The 26217-nt window shown below is 39.1% G+C and overlaps 1 protein-coding gene and 1 non-coding gene across 6 annotated transcripts in view; both read right to left on the reverse strand.

Moving 5' to 3' along the window:
* Positions 1-5042: 5042 nt before the first annotated feature.
* The window catches only part of CEP78 (centrosomal protein 78), a 30886-nt gene continuing 9711 nt past the window's right edge, over positions 5043-26217 (reverse strand). Inside the window, exons 7-17 of one of the 5 annotated variants that reach the window (XM_040620225.1) lie at positions 25748-25812; positions 25350-25461; positions 22312-22447; positions 21069-21114; positions 19575-19703; positions 15309-15386; positions 13826-13992; positions 12562-12733; positions 12190-12237; positions 11146-11407; positions 5043-6836 (exon numbers count right to left, since the gene is read on the reverse strand). In XM_040620225.1, coding sequence (XP_040476159.1) covers positions 6826-6836; positions 11146-11407; positions 12190-12237; positions 12562-12733; positions 13826-13992; positions 15309-15386; positions 19575-19703; positions 21069-21114; positions 22312-22447; positions 25350-25461; positions 25748-25812 — 1226 coding nt within the window. In that variant the 3' untranslated portion in view covers positions 5043-6825. Of the gene's footprint in view, positions 6837-7637; positions 8071-10778; positions 11408-12189; positions 12238-12561; positions 12734-13825; positions 13993-15308; positions 15387-19574; positions 19704-21068; positions 21115-22311; positions 22448-25349; positions 25462-25747; positions 25813-26217 lie in introns of those variants that run through there. The other 4 variants (XM_040620226.1, XM_040620223.1, XM_008691036.2 and 1 more) reach the window with 4 other exon arrangements.
* On the reverse strand, positions 24757-24829 carry TRNAE-CUC. Its single transcript has one exon. It is a non-coding gene; the product is annotated as a tRNA-Glu (tRNA).

Genomic DNA, 26217 nt, shown 5'->3' on the forward strand with positions numbered 1-26217 from the left:
AAATTTGCCCTTCTTGCCACTTGTCCCCAAAACAGCCAGCATTTCACTTGAACCAGGGTACGACTGATATGAAGATAACACCTTTGAGCCCTCATAGGTTTTCAAGTCTTGGAATACAATATCTGGTATACAATAAGGCACTAGAGTATTTCTTTTTTGTTTGTTTGCTTTGGTAAATATTTTATTTATTTATTTGAGAGAGAGAACGTGCACACGTGGGGGAGAAGAGAGAAAATCTCAAGCTGACTCCCCACTGTGCGCAGAGCCCAATGCGGGGCTCGGCCCCGCGACTCTGAGCTCATGACCTGAGCTGAAATCAAGAGTTGGGTGCTTCACCAACAGAGCCACCCAGGTGTCCCCAAGGCGCTAGATTCCTAGGAAAGATTTAGTTTGACTTTGGTGTAAAGAAATTAGAGCTATTTAGTAAATTGATTTTAGGGTTTTTTTTCATTGAAATATTTTTGACATATAACATTTTGTTAGTTTAAGGTGTACAACACATCGATTTGATACATTTGTATGGTTGTCATTGTAGCAGTAATTAGGTACAATCTACCATGTCCCACAATTATCATTTCTTTTTAGTGGTTGGAATAATTAAGATCTAGTCTCTTAGCGAGTTTGATGATTAGAGTACAATATTGTTGTGTATATTTACGACACCGTGCATTACATCTGTAGGACTGACTTAGTATTCGTTGCAAGTCTGGAGCCTTACACTTCTCCCATCTTGTGTTTTCACACCACGGTCAAATTTTATCATTTAAGATAAAATGGCCTGGGATTGTCTCATTTTAAGATTTTGGTAAAGTTTTGTTTTTTGTTTTTCTGGTGCAGAGATAAAAGCCTCCTCCACATGTCAAGGACTTTGAGGACTATCTCTCGGAGACCTTAAATAAACCGAGTCATCCTCGGACACTGGTCACTCGGGAACAAAGTTAATGATTATCTAATCTATAGGAGGTGTCCTTATCTAATTCTACACTGCTTGGTTGTTTTTCTCTTTTTGTTTTTAAATTCACACTGGTTTAGAATGACCAACTGTACTAAGAGGGATTGAGCCCTTTCAACCCTTACAGTAAGAACATTACGTGCCTGAGAGCAACACTGAGTGAGTGCCTTAAATCACAGGACATTTGTCTTTTTTTTTTTTTTAACTCTTTGACCAAATTATATTTTTAGGATTTTGTGTAGATGCACCAGTTTAAAACTCAGGCTTTCAGTGTAACAAAAGGGTTTCTTAAAGGGGAATCTCACGTAAATTACCTACTGAGAGGGAAAGAGCTCAAGAAAGCTGGGCTTTGCAAGTAATGCACAAATGGAGGACTTTGACCCATAGAGGACCGAAGCAAAGGTGGGAAAGCCTCGCATTCCACACCCGCAGCAGTTCCGTCAGGAGTAGACAGATCAAATATCTGAAGCATTCTGCCCCATGTTTTCATACCATAGATCATGACCCAGTAGTGGATTGTGAAACCTACTTACTGGGCTGCAAACGGAATTTTCTTTAAAGGAATGAAACAGAACAGAGCATACTGGAGTGTCACTAGAAGGACAGTAAGAGCTGTTGGGTGAAATTTTCCGTTCAGTACGTGTGCACATAAAGCAGCTGTGGGCCAGGACAATTACCTTTTCCTTTGAATACAATAATTTTTACTGTGGGTTGTGGTTAAAAAAAAAAAAAAGCAGTTTGAATATACTAAGTAGGAAGCCATCTGGGGTACAAAACTCTGAGAGGTTAAATGGTAAAGCTCATTTTCCACATAGATACTAGGACAGGCAGATTTTGAGAAATAAATGGACACAGGGGATGCCTCGGTGGCTCAGTTGGTTAAGCATCTGCCTTCAGCTCAGGTCATGATCCCAGGGTCCTGGGATCGAGTCCCGCATCAGGCTCCCTGCTCAGTGGGGAGTCTGCTTGTCCCGCTCCCTCTGCTTAGCTCATGCTCTCTCTCTCTCTCAGTCTCTCTCTCTCTCAAATAAATAAAATCTTTAAAAAAGAAGAAAAGTAAATGGACACGGGACACACAGGATGACAGATCATATATTTGTATTTTCCAAGTTCTCTGTGATGAAGAGAATTTAGAAAATTACTTGTCAACCATAAAAAGAGGCTTATTAAAAAACAAAATCGGGGGCGCCTGGGTGGCTCAGTCCATTAAGCGTCTGTCTTCGGCTCAGGTCATGATCCCAGGGTCCTGGGATGGAGTCTCGCATCAGGCTTCCTGCTTAGCAGAGAGCCTACTTCTCCCTCTCCCTCTGCCTACTTGTACTCTCTCTGTGTCAAATAAATAAATAAAATCTTCTTTAAAAATTAAAAAAAAAATTAGGGGTGCCTGGGTAACTCAGTTGGTTAAGTGTCTGACTCTTGGTATCAGCTCAGGTCTTGATCTCAGGTCTTGAGTTCAAGTCCTGCACTGGGCTCCATGCTGGGCATGGAGTCTACATTAAAAAAAAAATCAACCTAAAGTAAATGGAGTAAAATAGGAAAAGCCCCCTTTTATCCCTCCTCACAGTCCTACTGATTTCTGCAGAGTCACCGTCAACAGCTTGATGCATATTATTACAGAGCATTTTCTAGGCACACATGGAAACAAATGTACACTGTATATGTGTAAACAGGTTTTTAACCATATAAATGTAAATAGTGTGCAGGACGTATTATGGCAGAACTAGTTTTTCATATCATATGTCTTTTTTATTTTAAGATTTTATTTCTTAACTGATCTGTACACTCAATGTGGGGCTCAAACTTACAACACTGAGATCAAGAGTTGTACGCTCTACCAACTGAGCCAGCCAGGAGCCCCATATCTGTCAATCTTTTTTTTTTTTTCTTTTTTAAAGATTTTGTTTATTTATTTGACAGAGAGAGACACAGCGAGAGAGGGAACACCAGCAGGGGGAGTGAGAGAGGGAGAAGCAGGCTTCCCGCTGAGCAGGGAGCCCGATGCGGGGCTTGATTCCAGCACCCTGGGATCATGACTTGAGCAGACGCTTAACGACTGAGCCACCCAGGCACCCTTATTTTATTTTTTTAAAAAAGATTTTATTTATTTGTCAGAGACAGAGAGCACAAGTAGGGGAAGCAGCAGGCAGAGGGCTCGATAGATTTGACCACATTAAAAAATGTCAAAATTCTGGGGTGCCCGGGCGGTGCAGTGGGTTAGGTGTCCAACTCTTGGTTTCAGCTCAGTCCTGACCTCAATGTCATGAGATCGAGCCCTGCATCAGGCTCCGAGCTCAGGTAGAGTCTACTTCAGATTCTCTCTCGCTGTCTCTCCCACATATGCGTGCTTGCCCGCACACTCTCTCTCTCAAATAAATAAATCTTTAAGGGACACCTCTTGCTCTTTTTCTTTATCATATTTTTCAAAGGTTTGCCTTTTACTGGTTTTTGCTTTAGAAACTTTTAATTTTATTGATCAAAATATTTTTGCTTTCTATTTTATTAGTTTCTGCTTTTAACTTTTTAAATCCCTTGCTTCTTTCAGCTTACCTTTTTTTCTGGTTTCTAAAGTTAAGTTTTATTTCACATATTTTCAGCTTTCTTTTCTTCCTTCCTTCCCTTCCTTTTTTTTTTTTTTTTTTTTTTTTTGAGATTTTACTCCTTAGTAATCTCCACACCCAGTGTGGGGCTCAAACTCACAACTCAGATATCGAGTCACATGTTCCACTGACTGAGCCAGCGAGGTGCACCTATTTTTGGTTTTCTTATTCCTTAAAAATTAGTCAAAACCTATAAATTTTCCTCTAGCATCTTATTTGGCAGACTCTCCTAGGTTTTGAGAAGTAACTTTTATTCATTCTAAATTGTCTGTACTTTGTTTTCATTTCCCCCATCAATGAGTTAATAAAAGGTATAAAAGGTAATTCAAAAACGGCCAAGTGGACGGGCCTTTGTTATTAGTTTTATTCATTTTGCAAAAAAGAACACAATCTGTAGGATCTTTGCATTTTGCAAATTTTTTCCCCTCATATCAGCCATTTTTATTAATGTTCCATAGATCTTCCAAAAGACTATGTACCGTATTCATGGTGGATACGAGATACTTACGAGATAATACCTTCCCTATCTTGGCCTATTGATGGGAGGGGGTGGGAGCTGAGTTTTTTGCTTTAACATTATTATACAGTACAAATGGCTTGGGAAGGGGTGCAGTTCCATGATTTTTGACGTATGTACGGGCTTGTATTACCACCACCGCAATCGTCATCACAATCATAATACAGAAGTTCATCGCCGGAAGATACACCCCTGTACAGCCTCTTCATAATCAAATGCTCCCCCTCCCCAACACCTCTATCACTACGGCTTTGCCTTTTCAAGAATGTCAAACACACAAAATCATAGAGTATACAACCTTTGGGCTTCTTTCCCTTAGCATATGACTTTGAGATTCACCCAAGTTGTTATATATGTAATTCATCCCTTCTTATTTCATGAGTGGACACGCTATCATTTGCTTATTCACTCGCCTGTTGGAAGACATTTCGGTGATTATGAATAGAGCTGCTATAAACATTCATGTACAGGTTTTTATGTGAACACGAGTTTTCATCGATTTAGAGCGAACACCCAGGAGTGACGGCTGGGTCATATGGCATGTTTAATGCTTAGAGGCACTGCCAAACTGTTTTGAGTGGCCACATGATTTTGCATTTCTAGCAGCAATCTATGAGAATTCCCATTGCTCTGCATTCTCACCAGTACTTGTACCATATTTTTTTTATTGTAGCCATTCTAGTAAGTGTGTAGTGGTAGAGCCACTGATTTTGAAGAGAGATGGTTTCTCCATTTTTCCTTCTATTTCTTAAGTTTTCACTCTGTGTATTTTGAAACTGAGTTTTTAGGTTGCAGATATACCTTAAAAAATCTTTCAGCAAGGGGCGCCTGGGTGGCTCAGTTGGTTAAGCATCTGCCTTTGGCCCTGGTCATGGTCCCGGGGTCCTGGGATCAAGCCCTGAGTTGGCCTCCCTGCTCGCTGGGGAGTCCGCTTCTCCCTTTCCCTCTGCCCCTCCTCCCTTCTTGTGCTCTCGTTCTAAGAAATAAATAAATCTTAAAAAAAAAAAAATGTTAAAAAAAATCTTTCGGCAAAACTATACTTATTAGTCAAAAAGAAATGATTTTTCTTTGTCCCCTTTAATGGTTTTCATTTTGGATTCTATTTATTCTATTTAACCAGAAGTTAACAAAGCTGCGTACACTCGTTAGCATCTGCCTGGTGTACCTTTGTTTCTTTACCATCCATGATAGTTTAGATTTGCTTTTCGTAAACAGTGCACAGTTGGGTTTTGTGTTTACTCAAGCCTAAGGAATTTGAGAATTTAACCTACTTCAAGGTGAGAAAAGCACTTGGTCCTTTTTTTTTTTTTTTCCCCTATGTAACTTGTCTCTTTTCTCTTTCCTGACTTTCCTCGGATCTTTAAATTCTTCCCCTCATTCTTGATAGTGCGTAGCTATGGAAGTTGTTAACATGTACGCATGCGCTTCTCTCTCCTCGTCCTGGCACACAGTTAAGTCCGCACTGCACTTTCCCGCTCTGAACTCAGGCATGGCCATGTGACACTCTTTGGCTAATGAAGTGTGAGAAGTGGCATGTGTGCAGAAGCTTTAAGTCCGTGAACATTGCCTCGCTCTTTCTTGGGTATTGCAACCAGCGATATTCTAAATAGTGATGCTTCGTCAGCTGGCTCCCAGGTTGAGGGTGATATGGAGCTCACTTTATTTTCCCATAGGCATTAATATTCATTTAGACTTTTTCTGATTATAGGCATCTCATGATATAAACGGGAATGGCAGGTCCCATGGCATCATCAGTTGCTTTGATTTAAAATCTTATCATAGATTCACTGTTCAGTTTGCTTAGTAATTCTTAGAGAAAATTTTCTTTCGTTTGTTGAATAAGAAGTCTAATACTGAAATCCGTGTTGTCTCATTAATTCCACAAGTATTTGTGTACTTACTATATGCCAATTGCTTACTACTTGTGCAATTACTGTATGTCTGAGTTAGTGGAGGACTTGCCCTTTTCTTTCATAATATTTACCTCTCATCCCTTTGCAGGACATAGGAGGGGGAATCTCTCAAATCTTCCATTTCATGAATTGAAGCTTCAGCTGAACCCATCCTGCGATCTAGCCCATCTTGAGTGTTTTTTCATAATCATATTTTTAATTTCTAGAAACTAAATATTTTTTTCCTAGCATCTTATTCCTTATGGATATAATAACCTTATGACTCTCTGAAGACCTTAATTGTATTAACTTTTTAAATTTCTTCTGTTTCTTCTACTAACTACTTTCTTGTACAGGTTAATTTGTTTTAATTTGGTGTCTCCTTTTATGTTACTGGTTTTCTTCAGATCTGATGATTTTTGCCATATTTATAGATGCGGACCTAAGATTACAGTTTGAAGTGCTTTTCCTCAGCCAAATAATTGTTTCCCTTTCAGTGAACACAGATGCTCATCATGGGCGGCTCTGCTGATTGGAAAGGGAGCGGCTGGCTGGTCACCACAGCCAGCCTGAGTGGGTGGGCAGCTGATCTTCAGTTTCTCCTTGTCATTATAGGATAACACCCTTCTTCTCCATCCCAGTGTGCTCTCTGTCAGAACTCCTACCTCAAAGAGCTGCTTTCTTAGCTTTAGTCTGGTGGCAAACTCCAGAATTAGGTGCTTCAAAGGTGCATGGAATGGCTTAGTTGTTCACTCTCAAATCAACTGATCCTTCAATAATCTGCTTTTTATCTTCTAGGAATTCCACACTGTTCATTTTCTGGTTTTCCAACTCTGTTAATCTATTTTTAATATTTCTCCAGTCATTTCAGTGAGATTCTGGAAGAGTAAAAGAATGTGTTCAGTCATCTCTGTTAAGTGATCAGCTCCAGCACGTAGTTTATACTCAGAATCTTTAAAAAAATTAATTATCGTCGCCTATCTTGCTGATCCTCTGAAAATCTTGAGATTAGGGATTATTCTGTAAATATCCATTTGAAATTAGACTGCTTCCTGGACACAGTACTGGAGTGGAGTAGAAAAGTAATTATTGCAATAGTAATTATGACCGATTGTAACGGTGTGGATTTAAAGCAGGACTACAAACTCTTTGCTACAGTATCACATCTGACACTTTTTAAAACTCAAAAAACTCTTTGCATAGACTGCGCATGCTCCGGTGGGCGCTCGGCAAAGGTGCACAGTAATTTCTCAGTAAAGGTACACGTAACTCCTCTAACCCAGATGAAAATACTGTATTTTACGACATTGCTTCAGGTGTAGTATTGGAAGCTTAACATCAAACTTCTAAAATCCTCACATTAAGCGACAAAGTATCCATATTGATTCTTTTATTTTTTAAAAAAATTTATTTATTTGAGAGACAGGAGAGAGAGAGTGCGAGCGTGTGCGTGCCCAGACGTGGGATGGGGGGGCAGAGGGACAAGCAGACTCCCTGCTGAGCAGGGGGCCCGACATGGGGCTCGATCCCAGGACCTTGAGATCATGACCTGAGCTGAGGCAGACACTTAGTGACTGAGCCTCCCAGGCGCCCCGATGATTCTTAATGACATCTTAATGATTTCAAATGATTAAAAAAACCCACATAAACTATGCAACAATTTTAAAACTGTAATTTGTATATAGGTAAGTCTTTAAAAAATCTGTGGTAAAAGAAAACTGAGGTTATCAGTACAAACTCATTTAATTTCTGCCTCTTCCCAACGCTTTCCCCCCAAACTTGCCAGAATTCATCCCACTTGAAGAGTACAAGTCATTCTTACGTATTTCGCAGTATGAACTATATCCCTGTTTTTTCCTTACCATATTTCCGTGTTTCCCCAATTCTCCAGTAACTTATCTCATCATTCTGCACTGCATGCATGGAGGCGAGCCACCTCAGATTCTCCGAGCAATCAAGTCATCTACAACCACACCTGTTCACATCTCTTTGTTCCAGTCGTAACAGCATTAACGTGGCTCATGCTCCCCCCTTCCGGATCCTGCGGTGCGGGTGAGCCTCTCACTCCTCGGCATCTTCAGTATCTCCTTTGATGGGTTCGCTCCTTTCAACCTATAAACACTTAAGTCACTCTCGTTCTAAAAAAGTTCTTTTTGAACTCATCGCTTCCTCTTCTCATCCAAACTCCTTCAAAGAGTAGCCTATACCCACTCTTCACTGTCCCCTCTGAGCGGCCCTGTCCCCTCAACTTGTCTCAATCTGGCTGCGTCTACCACTTCACTGAATGACTCTGACTAAGGTCACCAGGAACCTAACTGCCAAAGCCAAACACATCCTCTGCAGCATGACACTGTTAGCTATTTCTTCCTTCTCGAAACGCTATTACCACTCTCCTCAAAATCCTTTCTCTGTTTCTGACTTAAACTCTTTTTAAGTCCCCACAGTTCTGTGTGACCGCCACCAATTTCATGACTTTCACTACTGCTTATATGTGCTGACACCATTCAGATTTTTATCTTTCCATGTCTTCCCATGCACATCCAGTGATCTACCCATCATCTCCTGAATTCAGCAGGTACTTTAAATTCAACCCGTCCAAGCCTCAACTCTTCTCCCCAATACAGTTCTTTATGCCCTGTTTCCATCCTCAATGATACCACCACCCGACCTCAGTCACACACATGGGAGTCCAGCCTCTGCCTCCTACTTCCTCCTTACTTCCCACAACCAAGTCTTGCTTAATTTTATTTCCTAAGTAAAATCCAAACATATTTCTTCCCTGATATCTTATTTCAGACCCCTTTTCCTCTTGCTATTGCCTAATTCAGAAGTTACCAAACTGGTGTTTGGGGGAACCAGTTGTTAGACACTCCTTTTGGGAAAGGAGGCTAGGGGTACCTGGGTGGCTCAGTCGGTTAAGTGTCCGACTCTTGATTTCGGCTCAGGTCATGATCTCAGGGTTGTGAGATCGAGCCCCGGGTCGGGCCTGGAGCTCAGTGCAGAGTCTGCTTGAGATTGTCCTTCTCCCTCTGCCCCCACTCACCCACTGTGCACACATGCACACTCTCTCTAAATTAAAAAAGAAATGAAAAACGATTCTATAATTGATATATTTGAGAAGGGCTGTGTACCCTATGCCTGTCTTGGAAATTCAGAATGACTTTTAGCTTGCAGTACCCGGAGAAGTCATACAGTAAAGAAACCCACTTAACTTTAAGCCAGGGTTTCCTTTAATTTTGTCCTCAGAACCCTTTCAGTAAGGACAGGGGAGGAAGTTTTTAATTTTTATTTAAAAATAAAAACAATGCTCCTCAGAAGAGTGTGGCATCATCTCTGATCCCCATACTCCTTCAAACTGATGTTCCATACTGAACATTCGTATCTACCATGTAACCCCCAACATGTCATTTCCACTCTTCAATACTTTGATTAGCTATTTCCTGAGGAAAAAGAACCAGCTCCATGCAACGTGGCTTGTAAGGGCTGCTCGCAATCTCCTTTTTGCCACTGCCTGATGACATCCCACCAACTCTGAAATCTGCATCTGGCGTTCCCCAAACACACCACTCTCATGCCCTCGGCTCTATCCTTCTGCTTACGCTGTTCCCTCCACCTTGAGGATCCTTTCCCTTCCTCCCCATTTTCACTGGTTTCCAACTAGTCCTTCAAGACTTAGCTTAGGTGTGAGCTCTTTAAATGACCTTTCTTGGCCCCAAGGTTTTTCTCTCTTCTTCCCTCTACATTCCCTAAGCAGTCCCATCACTGAATGTGAAATGCAGTATTAAGATCCCTGCTTCTGTGTCTTCTACTCTCATTCTACTATTAGTTAAGGGCTTTATCTTTCTTTACTGTTTTATTCCCATAGCACTCAATCCATGATTCATGAATTCAATAGTACTGGAGTGGTCCTTTCGATAACAATCAAACAGGGCCTTCTAGAAGAAATCTGACACACCAGCTTTTCTGGGATTTTACCTCTCAAGTCACAGTCTGGTTAACTCAGGACTTATCTATGCATATTTTACCAGGGAGGCATAATTTAGTCCGGAGATGCACATTCGTATACTCTTACATAGTCTGCCTTTAAGTGCCCACCAAGATGGGGGAGGGGCAGGCGTACTTTCCGGTAGCCTCGCTCTGCACTTCCCATGCTCACTGGCTTCTCTCTCCAGGGCTTCCTCTTCTCTTAACAAGGTAACAGGACAACAAAGGTATTAAGAACATGGGTTCTGGTTCAAATCCCGGCTCTACCACTTATTTAAGGCTCTGTAATTTTGGGCAACTCACATAATCTGTCTCCTCAGATTCCTCATCTATAAAATGGGCCCAATAATGGTTAATCTGTCTCCTCAGATTCCTCATCTATAAAATGGACCCAATAATGGTTCCCGACCTCATCCCATTGCTGTAATCCATAAACATGCCTAAGTACCTTGGTAAATGTTTGCTGCTCTGGTATTAATTAGGATATGCCAAGGGCTTCTGGACAAGTGATTTATAGTATTTCCACATTTAGCCAAATGTTAAAATTCCCCCATTTATTACCCCATCCTTTCTAGTACCCTTATGCTGCTTTGGTATTTTTTTCCTCCCTCCACAGAATATTACTTCCATGAAGGTAAACGTTTTGTTTTGTTCATTGCTGAAAGCAAGAGCACCCAGAAGAGTATCGTACATATTAGGCCTGCAGGAAATACTTGTTGAATGAAAGGTGGAGAGTGTCAAAAAGAAAACATACCCCAGAAGTTTCATTACAATTAAAAGAATGGATAAATTTTTCTCGAATGGCTGCCAGTACTGTATTTTAAAACACCATATGCCACAATAAAACATAAGAAATTTATTAAAATTTGAAGGCAAAAACATAATTTCAAAAGATTTAGACCTATGTCAGGTGTGATACAGTATGGATGCTTTCTTGAAATTCAAAATCAGATCCAAGAGTATCACTTTCAGAGTGTTCTAACAGATTGAGTTTACTTTTAGTCGTCTTGGATGAAACAGTCACTATTCTACTTTCTCTCTTGACAGAAATGTGTTTTTTCAAAGACTCACTTTTAATTGGTTCATTAACCAAAGAATCATTTTGCCCAATTCCTTTACTTTTCCGATTTACAGATGAGTCAGAGCAGNAATGCAGGTCCTTTCTGGGCTGTTTTTTAGCACAGCATTTTTTGGTATATTCACCTGTTTTGGTCATGTTCTCTGAAGAAGATCTGCTATTTCTAGACAATTCATCTTCTTTTCTTTGGCTTCCAGTTCCAGACATCACATCAGCTGAAGGAGAACATGTTCTAGCAATGAATTCTTTGATAGAGTCCTGCTGCTGCTCATTGACAGGGACTCCCAGGTTGTCTCTAGAAGTTTCTAAGGGCTCCTGCATGGAAACCGGGACATGGAAGGAGTCGAGAGGCAAAGGAATTCTAGCATCACCTGTAATTTTCTGAAACTGGAGGGAAAAACAAAAGAGGACAAAACAAAAATTCAGTGATGAACAAAGCCAGCCATTAAAAAGTAGAGTCCATCTCTGAGAAACAAACTGAGGGCTTCAGGGGGAGGGGGGTAGGGGAATGGGATAGACTGGTGATGGGTAGTAAGGAGGGCACATATTGCATGGTGCACTGGGTGTTATACGCAACTAATGAATCATTGAACCTTGCATCAGAAACCAGGGATGTACTGTATGGTGACTAACATAAAATGTAATAAAAAATCATTAAAACAAAAATAAATAAATAAAAAGCAGAGTCCATGACTTCAATGCTACTCTGTGATCTTATTATTAAGACAGTCAGTTGATTAATCAGAAGATTTTAGATCCAGTTTTTTTCTAATTATAACTTGCCAGTTGATTCCCAACTTAACTTCACTATATCCAAGGCAACGTCTACTACATTTTCACATTTTGTGTTTGGGATGATTATTGCCCACTTCCCTTTCCCTCATTAAAAATAATTAAGCCCTATTCCTTAAGAAAATTAATTTCTTTTCTATCCTCCAGGAACATGTAAGCAGTATCCAATTTGCGACGAGATTGTTCTCAAGCTATCAGTTCCCAAGACTGTCTGAGGTCGGCTGAGACGGGAGACGAAGGGAAGGTCCAAGGAAGGCCAGGAGAAAAGCAGACGGGTTGTCCCCTCTTGCTCCCATAACTGGGAGGTTAACTATTATACACTATTAGTTATGTCTGGATTACTTATTTATAAAAATTATCTGTATCAGTACTTGTACCTTCATTAGTGTTCCTTCATTGTAAGCTGACTGCATACAAATAGAAACCTAGATGAAATATGAATAGAATAGACATTTACACAATTTAAAATTTGGACTGTTTTCTCTAGTGTTTCATTTCTTTCTTCACTGAGGATAGTTTGCTTTAAATCATACATTTGCAAAAGACCTTCTAACTTCCTTACTTGTAACTACATGATATTATGAAATGGGTCCAAACTTAATAATTTCAGGTTTGGAAAGGACCCCGAAGAGGCTTGTCCCAAGTGTGTGCGTTATTAGGGACAGAGCATCGTTATTTTCTCTCTGACTTGGCAATTCCCTCTCGGCTAATCCCTCTTAGAATCATTATGTTCTGTTCTGTCCACTTACTTGGATATTTTGCATCTGTCCTACGGGGTTCTGCTTTGATTCTGGCTTTTCTTCTTCAAGGGCCTTCTTTTCTTCCTTAGGCAGACTACTAATAGTGGAATTCATCTGGGGACGACCCAGTAAATGAAAATCTGACTGATCTATACCAGCCATGGTGGCAAGCTGCCCAAGCCTGGACAAGAGGGAGAAAGGAGAAAAAAAGCAAAGGTTATTATAACTGCATATGATCAGCTTAGATGACCCCATACCTACAATCATGAAATACTTTTAAAATCTTAAAAGCCAATACCCTACGCCAGATACAAGCCCCTATTCTCTCCCAAGTTCTCAGCCCTTCCAGATTCACGCTCTGGGACCACATCAGCTAGTGCCATCCCTGCAGCACTCCCTCTTCCCCCAACAATGTCTTGACCACCACCCGATTTACCACTCCATCTCAATGCTTCAGCTTCTGGTATGCACACAGTACACGCCACCCCCACCCCTTGACCACCTTTCCTCCTGTTTCCAAAAATGTGTTTGTTCCTTCCTTCCCAACACCACCGCCTTCACCCACAAAACATAACTCCATCAATTTCAATCTCCGGTTCTCTCTTTCAGTGTCTTCCTTTAGCAAAACCGTTCCCGGTTGAGAATGACTGATCTGTATCTACATTTTCCCTGCAGATTAATAGTAATTTTTGTGCGCAGGACAAAAATCACTTTAATTCAAACTTATTTTACAAGGAAGATGAATAAAAGGGAGGGATATTCTGATGCATCCTGGAATATTTCCAAGTAAAATTATCTTCAGTGTAGTCTTTCCCAAAACTTTACCTACAAATTACTTTATCTACAGGTTACTCTTTTTTTTTTTTTAATATTTTATTTATTTGACAGAGAGAGACACAGCGAGAGAGGAAACACAAGCAGGGGGAGAGGCAGAGGGAGAAGCAGGCTTCCCATTGAGCAGGGAGCCTGATGTGGGGCTCGATCCCAGGACCCTGGGATCATGACCTGAGCTGAAGACAGATGCTTAACAACTGAGCCACCCAGGCGCCCCACTGAGCCACCCAGGCGCCCCCAGGTCACTCTTTTATAATGGGCTCTCTCCTCTACCAAAGCAGATTTACCATTTTGCATTTCTCTTAACTCCTCATTTAAAAAACACCCTATATTACACACTAAATAAAGACTACGGAAGCAATGAAAACTGCTCACGTTCCTCAGTAAACCATCATTACAAATGCAAAGAGAATAATGCCATGGAGAGAAATTAACTAACCCAGCATCTTTAAGGAGGTCCAAGAAAGCATGGAACTTCTGAAAAGAATTCTCAATGCTGCCCAAAACACCTTCATCATCCAGGATCATGCTTGTCAATGACTGTGCATGCAAGGCTTCAGACAAAGAGAAATTTATATTTCTTAACTGGGCATTTTCACGTTCCAGCTATAAAAGAAAATCGAAAATGTCTGACATGAGTTTCTCCCACTGTCATCAAAAGAAAATAGTTTTTAAGCAATAAAACTAAAAACATTTCAAATGTAACTAATTTGTAATTAATCTAACTTTCTGCCTATAAAGACAGAGACCACATCACATAATAATCAAAACACAAAGATACCCAACAAAGTTCCCTATATAACACTTAGGTGGTATATACATAAACCAAGTAACTGTTTTATTAATGATCTTTCGACAGATCACTTTCCTAACTGGTTATACTCATAACAGACCCTCATTTACATTAGAAAAATTAGCTGCTTAAGGTTTCTTTAAATTAGAAAGTGAAATACAGTCTGATTTGAGCAAAGTTTATTCCAACTCGGCTGGATGTTAAGGATTAACTTTACTGAGCAAAATATTAAATGTCTAAGTTTAAAAGTCCTAAATCATACCCAACTTATTAACCGTACAATGATTTAATATCTTCCTTGGCTTCTTGACAATGTTTCCTCCCTTGTGTGTCCCCTCCCCCTCACCATCTACTCTTCTAAAACCACAGATAAACCCGACTCTAGTATTTTTTGTTCATGACGTAGCTTTTACCTTACGGGTGCTCAGCCTTTACTGAGGGAGTAAGCGTTCTTCAATCCAATGTATGCACTTGCAAAAATTCCTCCCAAAACTCACCTTATAATAAAAAATTATATGTACATACAACTTTTGAGCTTATGTCCTGCTTCCATGCACATTAGCCTAATGTAATTCTCATAGCACATATTTTTATCTTTCATTGCATTCTTAGTTTTCCAATATTTAATACTTATTTATTTAAATTATTCACTGCCAGTACATAGTTTCGTCATGCCTTTTATGCTACTATATATGCAGTATAAGCATAAGTGCTTTCTTGAACTGAAGCGTCATGAACAGAAAATAAGCTAACGTCATATAGAAATACACATACACCAAAAAAACCCTGACATTTTTACTTAAAAAAAAAAAAAAGATCCATGCCCCATGTGGACCCCAGTGCAGGGCTTGAACTCATAACCTGGAGATCAGGACCTGAGCTGAGATCAAGAGTCAGATGCTTAACCGACTGAGCCACCCAGACGTCCCTAAGATTTTTACATTTTAAAAACATGTTTTCTGGAATAGAGATCATATGACCACTAAATGTAGTAAACACAAAGGTTCATATGGTATAACCAATTTCCACTGTATTAGTTCTAAAGTTTATAAACTGCATGTGTATGGCTTAATATCAAATAAAAATAAAACTAAAACACTTCCAAAAGTATAAGAAAAAACTTGTTTACCTCACTGACTCGTTTATCAGCCTTAAGCCTTATTACTCTTTCCTCCTTTAACTGCTTTAGGCACTCCTCCAGCTTTTCCTAGTGTGAAGAAATAGAGTACGTATTATGAACAATTCATAGTAGGATATCCAAAAGCCTTTCCAGTTAGAGATCTCACCAAGTATTTAGGCACAGAGCCAGAAGTAAACTCAGATTTCAGGATTATTATCTATTACTTATGATATCACCATGCTAGTGAAATTACCAAAAATATCAAATTAGCATATTAAAAATGTATTTGAGTATAACGCTTTCCAAAACAAATTTGTGGCAGCTCACCATAAAAGGCATATGTGTATAATAGTTAGGTCAGAAATAAAAAACTAAGGCCAAGAAAGGAAAATTCTACTTTTACTAATGTGTCCCTTTATAATAGGAAATCTTATTAACACAGTTAAGCCACCCGAATTATGTAATTGCAGATTCAAATGCATTTTTAAAAAGTAGACACTTTTAAAGCACTTTACTATGTGCCAAGCCCTGTCCCACTAGGAATTTCCTGGGTATTAAATAATTTAACGATCAAAACCCTGTAAGGAAAGAACAATTATTAAGTCCATGTCATCTTACAGGTGACAAAACAGAGACAGAGAGAAGTGGAGTAGGACACCCAAGACCATGTCACCTAAGATCGTAAGGTGTGGAGCCACATTTGAACTCAGGAAGTTGGGCGCCATGCCTGTTCACAGAAGTGGTAATCTCCCCATTCACCAATGTCAATAAAATAGAATGCACATTGGTAAACCCCCTTTTGATTTCCAAGAACAAGACACTTAAGTCCTTGCAGTGGGGGACACTACTTGTGGTTGGCAGAATTCTAAGATAGCCCCTCAGATTCCTACTTGCTAAACTATATAATCCTCCCAGTTAATCAAATGCTAATCTAGGTGCTGCAGTGAAGGGATTTTGCAGATGTAATTAAGGTTTCTCAAATCTTTAATTGATCTTAAGAGACTATTCTGGGCGGATGTGACCTATTCAGGTGGTCCATTAAAAGGGACTGGGATCTTCCTTAAGATCTAAAGTACAGAGGGACAAAGGGGAGATTCTCTGTTGCTGGCTTTAAACACGTCAAGTGTGATGTTGTGGCAAGGAATGCAGGAGAGAGGCTTCTAGGAGCTGAGATTGTCCCGACTGACAGCCAGCATGGAAAGGAGGATCTCGGCCCTACAACTCCAGGAGCTGAATTAGGTCAATGAGCTGTGTAAGTTGGGAGTCGATTCTTTCCCAGAGCCTCTTGATGAGAACGCAGCCTGACCGACATCCTGACTTCAGCTCTATGGGATGAAGCAGAGATCCTAGTCATGCCCTAGCTGGACTTCTGACCTACAGAACGGGGAGCTCGTCAGCGGGTGTTGTTTCAAGCCACTAAACTCACACCAACAGAAAATTCATATACTACTCAACCCCCATGAACAAAATGGTTCATGAACAAAATGAATGACTGTTCCTGTTTTAAGCCACTGTTTTGGGGGTGGTTTCTTATGCAGCAATAAATAAACAAAATACCTCTATTTATTAAAACAACAAGGTATATTTACACATTTTAAAGGCTTTTGAACAATCACTTAAACAAAGAATTTCAGCTTAAAGTTTAGTTTACCCCGGGTGCATGCAGGTTGGGGAAGGCACTCTATTATACACTGTCATTGAGAGAGGAAACCAGTACCTGCTTCTGCGCAGTGAGTACATACACCCAGGAATCTGCCCTAAGGAAATCACCAAAGACATGGGCAAGGATTTATCTACCGATAGGTCAATAAAGGACTGTTTAGAACTAAACCCTAGAAGTAAGCTACAAGCTCCCAAATTGGGTTGGTTTAAATAAAAACAGCATACCCATATGAAGGAATGCTCTGCGAAGGCCACTCAAAGATATTGACAACAAGAGGTCTGAACCAGAGTTAATGAATGGGCTTCAGGAGTTCTATATTCAAAATGTATCTGTGTTTTTCTTGGGAGATAGTACATAAACTTAATCTAAGATTCTCTGATGTAGAGAAGTATTTAGTGACAGGACAAAATATTTTTGATACCTTTTTAAGACAAAAGGGTAAATTAGGTGTGTGTACTACAGAGGTGGCTTTTATTTTCTTCAGTAAGTTTTTCATTGGTTTTAGTATTTAAAACCTATTTCGTAGAAATTCTCAACAAATAAGTAAACAAGAAAGTCTCACCACAATCAGAGAAAGTACATACTGAAATGCTCCATCCTCAACTGGCTCTGAACAGAAACAGCACATTGCGCAATTACACGAAACAGCTTCTCCCTCTAGTGGAGGGAGTTAGAACATCATGTTGGATTTTCATGAAAAAGTCTACCCTCTTCCTACAGAGTTTTAAGTAATTCATGCTCTTTAAAAAAATATGAAACCATAAAAGACTCTTAATCACAGGAAACAAACTGAGGGTTGCTGGAGGGGAGGGGGATGAGGGGGTGGGGGAATTGGGTGATGGACATTAAGGAGGGCACAAGATGTAATAAGCATTAGGTATTATATAAGAACGATGAATCACTAAACTCCACCTCCCAAATTAATAATATATTATATGTTAATTAACTGAATTTAAATTTAAAAATTTTTAAAAAGCTCAGTGTCTACACTTGAAAAAATACGGAACCAAAATATTAGAAAGTAAAATTACTTGATATTCTGTTATGTAAATTAGACAAATGATCAGGTTTCAGAGAAATTTTCCTTCTTGTCATCTGCTCTTCTTCCCCTTCTATACATTGTTGACTAGTTTGATTTTTTTCTGGAACAAAGCTCCCATCATACTGTATCCCTAATTTTATGTTCAACTTTTTTCCATTTAACATTAGATCGATCATTTTTTTATATAGTCGGGATTCATAGCCTTGATTTTTTTCAAAGATTTATTTATTTACTTTTGAGAGAGACAGCGTGCACCTGTGAGCTGGCAGGGGAGGGGAGAGAGAGAGTGTGAGAGAGAATCTCAAGCAGACTCCCTGCTGAACAAGGAGCCCAACTTGGGGCTCAACCTCCCGACCCTGAGATCATGATCTGAGCCGAAATCAAGAGTCAGTCACTGAGCCAACTGAGCCACCTCTAACCTTGACTTTTTTAATGGGCTACAAAATATTCCATTGAGCAGGTCTCTTGGTTCATGTAATCATTCCTTTAGGGTTAAACATTTAAATTCTTTCCAACTTTTCAATATTATAAAACAAAATAACTACTCTGATGCATGAAGGCTTTCTCCCACATGCAGGATAATTTTTTTGCAATAAGTCAATAAAAATGAGTTTGAGATCAAAGCAAATGAACATTTTTAAGGTTCTGTGATACTGATCTCCAAACTGCTTTCCAACAGATTCCTAAGATTTTAGACTGCTTTCAGCAATGTATCGCTTGGTAGATAACTTCTACTATTAACTGTTGGCTTGCTTCCTCACTTTAAAGTACAAGAAATTTAGGGGAAGGGGGTGTTTTTATCCCAGCACATAGCACATGAAAAGTAATTGCTGAATAAGGCAAACCCGTGCCAACACAAGATCTATGTGTATAATTAGTAGGTGAATTTCTCTTTCAGATTGTATTTTAAAAATTCAGAATCTCTGTGGCTACAACCTGGGCCTCCCCGTTAGCTATATAACCTTGGACAAGTCCAGTAACTCTAGGCTTCAATTTCCTCATCTCTAACATGAAAATAGGTTCCCACAACACACGGTTCTTGTGAGGATTACAGGAGTTGACACACACATAAAACTCAGAAGAGTGCTTGGTACATAAAGAATGTTCAATTAATGCTAATGAATATATATGAATGCAAATAGTAGCGAAGGACTTAAAATCAGATGGTCTCAACTCACTCACACATCCAGCCCCTTAGAGGCAACCTTTCCTTGAGCAGGTTTTAATTTTTTTAAGTAATCCTTACACTCAACGCGGGGTTCGAATTCACAGTTCCGAGGTCAAGAGTTGCATGCTTTACTGACTGAGCCAGCCAGGCACCCCTGCTTTAATTGTAAAATAGGATACACATACTGTTCATCAGTCTATCAACAACTGATGACGTATGCTGATTTTTATTTCTCAGAATTCAAATGTCCACCGTCCACCTTGATCTAAGCTGAGGAATCGGTGAGGGAAAGACAGAAGCCGCGGACAAGTTCATCCAGTGCGCTAAGCAGGCTTCCACCTGCCCAACAGCCACTACGGTTTGAAAAATAATCTCTGGATCTTTAAAGTGGAAACTTCGTACCTCTAATGCTTCTTGTTTCAAACCGGTTTTCTCGGGCTCTTCTTGAACACTTTCGGATGAATCGTCGACCTCTTCAACTTCTGAAGAGGAAGGACTCTCTACTGTCACGGTCACAGGAAAATCCGACTGCTTAGAGAAAGACGACAAGGTTGGAGAACAAAACCCGGATACCAAATATTTACAGGACATTTAACACAACGGATCTGACGTATTGAATCATTATTTATAAATGTCTTCCACTGCTTAGTCTAAAACAAGCAATGACGAAGTAAAATGACAATGACTTATTTTTGCTGTCACTGTATAGAATTCTGTTAAGATTTACATTTGGAATCGCCCATAGTAGTTTATTAACTTTCTTTCATATAAGCCAAGGGAGGAGCCAGGGTAAACATCTTTCTGAGACCAACTTTATACTACAGATGAGAAATTTACTCTCCACTGTCAGGTACAAAAAGTCCGGAAGAAAAATCCATCAGTAGGGGACTGATAAGATGAATTAGAAGAATAATTAGAAAGTTAACATATCTAGTGAAAAAAAAGGGAAACGTTTAAAAAATTAATCACTTACACATACACAACTAAAACAGACCCATCAAAAACCTCATCTTATCATCCTTAAGCCACCTTAAGCCCAAACTACTGTAGTGGCAATATAATTCTGTCAAGTCTCACTGCCTCGGGAATGCAGTTCAGTATGTTGTTTCCAAACATTTGAAAACTGATCTGATCACAACCCCATAAAAAGTCTACAGATCAAAAAGAGGAGTGCTGAGGTTACATAAGTGCACAGAAGACAAGTCACTAGACCATCATTTTAACCACGGGCAATAAATCCCAGAGTACAGGAAAATCTCAATGGTAGAATGAGGTGTGCACCCCTTCTTTTAGACATGCAGGGGGCAGGACTCACAGCCGGGGTGCTCTTCTCTCAATCCAGCAGTGTTACCTTACTCAGAGCAACTACGTAGTCTCCCAGGACAAGGGCGGAAGGAGAACCTGACACTCTGACAGGATTGGCTGGTTCTAACGCCATGAGGCGGATGGACAGGGAATGTGTGTGGCCTTGGTGAGAGAGGAAGAAGTGCTCTGGGAGAGCAGAAGCTCCGGGATTGGCTTATTTTGCCATTAGGATCTGGAACTTATAAAGATAGCCCCCAAATAACATTTCTCGAAAACATAAAGACATTCTTGAGAATGAGAGTGCCAAATGTTGGGTCAGAAATGGCAGTCAAATTCCTTTCATTGGGTAACAGGTGACTTGTGGACTGGAGAAATGGCTTTCCTGTTTACAGATGAAACCACAAGATGCCCAGTGTGTCATAGCCACACAACTACATAGTGTCATTGGGAGAGCAACCTGACAAGTTGCAAATGGATTTCAGAGATGGAAATGTTTCCTGTAAGGCTCTGTTTAGTTTGAAAAGCAAAGAGAACGCCCTCCCACCTCTCCCACTTAACCTCCTATATATTGTAAATATGAGAACTACATACCTGCAAATGATTATATACATCACGAGTTTTGATTAATGGAAAACCCCTAAGGAGAAACCAACAAATTAAACATTGATGTGAACATCAAGAGTTAACGCCAGTTAGCAAAATTTGCTAGTATTATCTACAGTAATACTATGAATAATACATATGAATTGTGTATAAGCAAAATCAGCTCAAAATAAGGACCTGGGAGGCTCTGCTGTGGAGAAAACGGAACAGCAGTCAGCAGCCTGGCTTGTCATAACTCTCTGAGCTCCTAAGAGGTGTCTTCACTTTCTATGCTCAAGACTGTTTCGATTTCCAATCTAACTTCTTTGACTAATAATTATTCTCCAACTGACAACTCCTTGTGATCAGAATGGTCTTGAAATTAATAACTATCATAAAAAGAAGATATGAAATCACAAAGTCATGAAACTGAAGTGTAAAGACTGGGGGCCTGGAACTAGAGTTTATGCAATAATAATTCACATCACCATTTGCAACGGAGATTATATTCATCAATTCAATGTGAGCAAGTGAACAATTATTTTACAGAGTACCTACCTCAAGTCTTACTTAAAATCAATTCTTTGCTTTCTTAAGCAATTGTTAATCCCCAATTTCTTCAATACTACCAAGTAAGTTACTTGAAAATAATCTACAGCAAACTAATTCACTCAGCAGGCCTAATATTATAGTTCAACCATTTAAAGAGACTTTTATACTCCTAGGATAAAAAGTGCTGTGCACCGTTATCCCCTGGGTAAGTAATCAGCTAAAGCTAGTTAAATCTAATTTGATTTACTAAATCTGATTCACTAAAATGAGTTAAGCCTGTTGACTGAGTTAGATTAAGTCTAATCCATACTCCTGATGCATTTGGCACTAAACTATTCCCCAGGCTGAAAATGCCTTTTTCCCCCTTCCTTACATATCCAAGTTCCTCCTCTTGCACTATAGGGCCCAGCTCAATTACACCCGCCTTTAATGAAACCTTTACTCACCTGTACAAGTGCAGAGAATGTTATCTCCTCTTGACTCCCACAGGGTTACATGTGTTGTGACACTAAAGAAATAACTTGCAGCTCCCAATTATCATTTTTTGTTTTTTTTTCTTCCTTCAAGGACTCATTAGGCAGAAGCCATGTGTGAGTTATTGTTTTGTCCTCTAGAGAAACCACTAGAGACCTCCCACATAATAGGAGCTCCAAAATGAAAATTTCGGAACGACTAAAGACAGGGAATAAATATACTCTACCTGCTCCTTTTTGCACGTTCCGCTGTGCGCCACGGCAGGAAACCAGACACGCCAGGAGGTAGAGCTTCGGGAGCATAATATTCTTTACCAAGGGACTGTTTCCTTCCATTACTTACAGGTTTCTTTGTGGCCAATCCTATGTTTGCGAAAGCATTAAAGGACAAAATCAAGATGCGCTGAATGGTGACATAGCAATCGTCACATGTTCGCACTTTCTAATACAGGCATCTGCCAACGACGCAAGGCCATTAATAACAGGGTCATTCTGTAAAAAATGCTCTTACAGAGTCTAGCAATGTTTACAAATATAAGTTCTCACAGAGTAAAAAGTTATCATTTTAACTAAAATATAAGTATATGAGATGCGTAAAACATGCAAAAATAAAAAATATACCCCAGAGAATGAAACATGCATGATACATCTTATGTATCATGCAGAAATATTCAGTTTATTCTGAGATTGAATCTCAGACTATCTTTGGTATTTCTGAATCTCAAAGATAGAGAAACACTGATACATCCCTGATTCCTGCCAAAGAGAATCTAAATTAGACCACAATTTCAATTTAAGATTAATTTTTTTATGTAAAAACAATCAAAGTAACAGGACTGAAAGTTGCTAAGTGGCAGGTAAGTCAATGTTACCCTCTGTAAGTCTGTCAACTTTTACTGCTCATTTGATTTCATATAAAAAACAAAAAAGAAACAAGACCCAATGGATAAAAGAGCAAGATATGGAGACTTGGCCTACATTTCAGGAGAAAAAGTCAAGTATCCTTAGGTGAAATACTTAGTAGCAAAAACTAGACCTACATGCTAATATACTTTATTTAGAATAAACCATATATTAAAATTGACATTTAAATATTTCTTTCTGTTACTGAAAACAAGTACTATAGGTTTGTTATATTTATTCTCCAAATTGATTTTACTATACTACTTTAGCAGATTTGGATAGCATGAAAAACAAAGCATATGTGGTAACAGACGGCAAATATTTCATATAGTGTAGCTTACTGATAATCACCGCGTGACCCTGTGTGATTTTTCTGGATAAATTTATAGGTCTCTTAAAAATATACAGAAGTGCCAGTTATCTTGCGCTATTTTCTGTTTTTTAACGTAATTACTCTCAAGGAAAAAATGTTCATCTCTATGTGGTGTGTACGTGTATACCTCTCCCCTGACTTTCAGAAACTAATGCGGGGGGCGCCTGGGTGGCGCAGTCGTTAAGCGTCTGCCTTCGGCTCAGGGCGTGATCCCAGCGTTCTGGGATCAAGCCCCACATCAGGCTCTTCGGCTAGGAGCCTGCTTCTTCCTCTCTCACTCCCCCTGCTTGTGTTCCCTCTCTCGCTGGCTGTCTCTGTCAAATAAATAAATAATAATAATAAAAAAAAAAAGAAACTAATGCGGATGCCATTTGTAATTAAATCCAAAAGAATTCACACTTATCTTGCTAGGAGATAAAATTCCCATTAAAGTTCTTCTTTCTGTACACAAGATTACAATATGAATGTGACACAACTCACACAATTATTTAACCCCTATACTCACCTGGATCTAACTAGATAGCCAGACACTGGTGTGGCTTACCTCTATGTCTCCATATAACTGAGGCAAATACAAAAAAAAGCCCAAGATATAAAATTACTCTTAAAACAGCTCAGCGAGCTAAACGTCAGTCACATTTCCACTTTGTTTCATCATGCTAAGAAAAAAATAAGATTTTTAATTTTTTATTCTCATTCCACGAAGTCCTATTATACACCACCAAACACTAAAATTACAGACATCTTAATATAACATATATATTTTTACCTATATATATTTCTATTTCTAAGATTATATTAAAATACCAACTTAAGACACTTTTAAGAATGTTTTACACATGATGTAAACTTTTAATAACAATATATAATTAGTGCGACATCACAAATCTTAGCTTCTTTGTATATATTATTTGACTACTAAAATACCAGTTTCAGGGGCGCCTGGGTGGCACAGCGGTTAAGCGTCTGCCTTCGGCTCAGGGCGTGATCCCGGCGTTATGGGATCGAGCCCCACATCAGGCTCCTCCGCTATGAGCCTGCTTCTTCCTCTCCCACTCCCCCTGCTTGTGTCCCCTCTCTCGCTGGCTGTCTCTATCTCTGTCGAATAAATAAAATAAAATCTTTAAAAAAAAAAAAATACCAGTTTTAAAATAAAAATTGGTAGAAAAATTGTTAAGCTTTCTTTTGATTTAATAAACACTCTTAATTTCTACTTAATATTTGTTGACCAAACAAGTAGATTAATGGAGAATCAAAAACATACCTTTTAATAGCAAAAAAAAGAAGTTGTATTTATGAAAATGTTTACAATACTATTAAAAAATTACATAATATTTAGGTTATTTTGAATTTTTCACCAATTTATTATTTATTTCTTTATTTTAGGTAGGCTCCACACCTGACGTAAGGCTTGAACCCAGGACCCCGAGATCGAGAGTCACGTGCTCTACCGACTGAGCCAGCCAGGCACCCCAAATCTTTCACTAATTTAAAAAATAGACCAATCAACTCAATGAAACCTTGTGAATACATAAAAAGTATAACTATGAAATCATGTAGAATTTTAATTTAACTTAAAATGAAATGGAAGAAGGAAAATGGCAAATTATATGCAAGCTATGTGGAATTACGTCAATATTCCAGGCAACGCGGTCACCTGTATGCCTATGTTGTCTATGCTAACAGACCACAGGAAGAGAAAATGAAAATCTTAACCAAGAAATATATTCAAAATAATGAACTTTTTATGAAAACAGTTAATTTTTAAAAAATGGAAGTACTGCCATCCCTTTTTAAAATTATTTCTGTATTCCATAAATTCTCATCATCTGTATCAGAACATTTATGGTCTTTCTGACATGCATGTGGTTAATACTGGTTGCTACCATCGGTATCATACGATGGGAAGAGATTCCAATTTTAGCACATCAGGGCACAAATGGGGCATAAACTCCAGCAGTGTTAAAAAGCCAGGAGAGAAACAGTTACCGATTCTAATAGTAGCTTTCCCTTTCCGACCACTTCCCAGAACTAGAGTTCTCTTTTTCTGTCTAGCAGTTTTGAATGGTTCCTTCACTGATGGAGAAGTTATCCACTGGTACTGGAAGAGAAATAATAAATACTCTTTTCAGTTACAGGTAATTTATGAGGGTTTGATCTCAATTGGAAATTAAGCTATTTTGAATTAATAAAGGTTTGCAATGTGCATTTCTGGGATCCCAAATTAAAGAATCATACAATGTTTTCAACACAGAAAAGCCATTTGATTTGACTTAATTGATTTAAGATGGCAGAAATATGCCTTGATAGTTTAATTAGGGGAAAAGAAAAAAGAAAAACATGCAATTAAAGAAAAATTCTTCCTAGAGAACTACAACATGTGTTACCTCTGACTTGGCGCTCCTTCCATTCTGGAGAACTTTTTTGATAACTGCTTTCATCACAGAATGATCTAAGTAAAATAAATTGAAATTATAGTAATTGCTTCCCAATGAGGGGTTATTCCCATTTAAAAACAAACACCAACTCATTACTGCTTTTCACATAAAATTAAATATAAAACCCACATTATGTAATTATATACCTATTTCCCCCTTTCTAGCTCTAATTTCTTCCTCAAAAACCTAAGATGAAAGCATGCCCCCTCCCACACTGCCCACAATGCCCACGCTTTGGGCAGCAGCAAAGATAAAATCTAAACACGTGGTTTTGGATACCTTTGGACAGAAAGCAAACGTCTGGGCACTGTCCAGACGCTTAGATACCCAAAGGGCACCTAATCCATCCAAGCCAAAGTCCTGATAGTCTCTCAAAGCTGCTCCTCTCCTCAGCTCCCCTTTTCTCAGTGAACCAACTC

The sequence above is a fragment of the Ursus maritimus genome, unplaced genomic scaffold, assembly GCF_017311325.1.
Source record: "Ursus maritimus isolate PB19 unplaced genomic scaffold, ASM1731132v1 scaffold_34, whole genome shotgun sequence".
In the NCBI taxonomy this organism is placed as follows: Eukaryota; Metazoa; Chordata; class Mammalia; order Carnivora; family Ursidae; genus Ursus; species Ursus maritimus.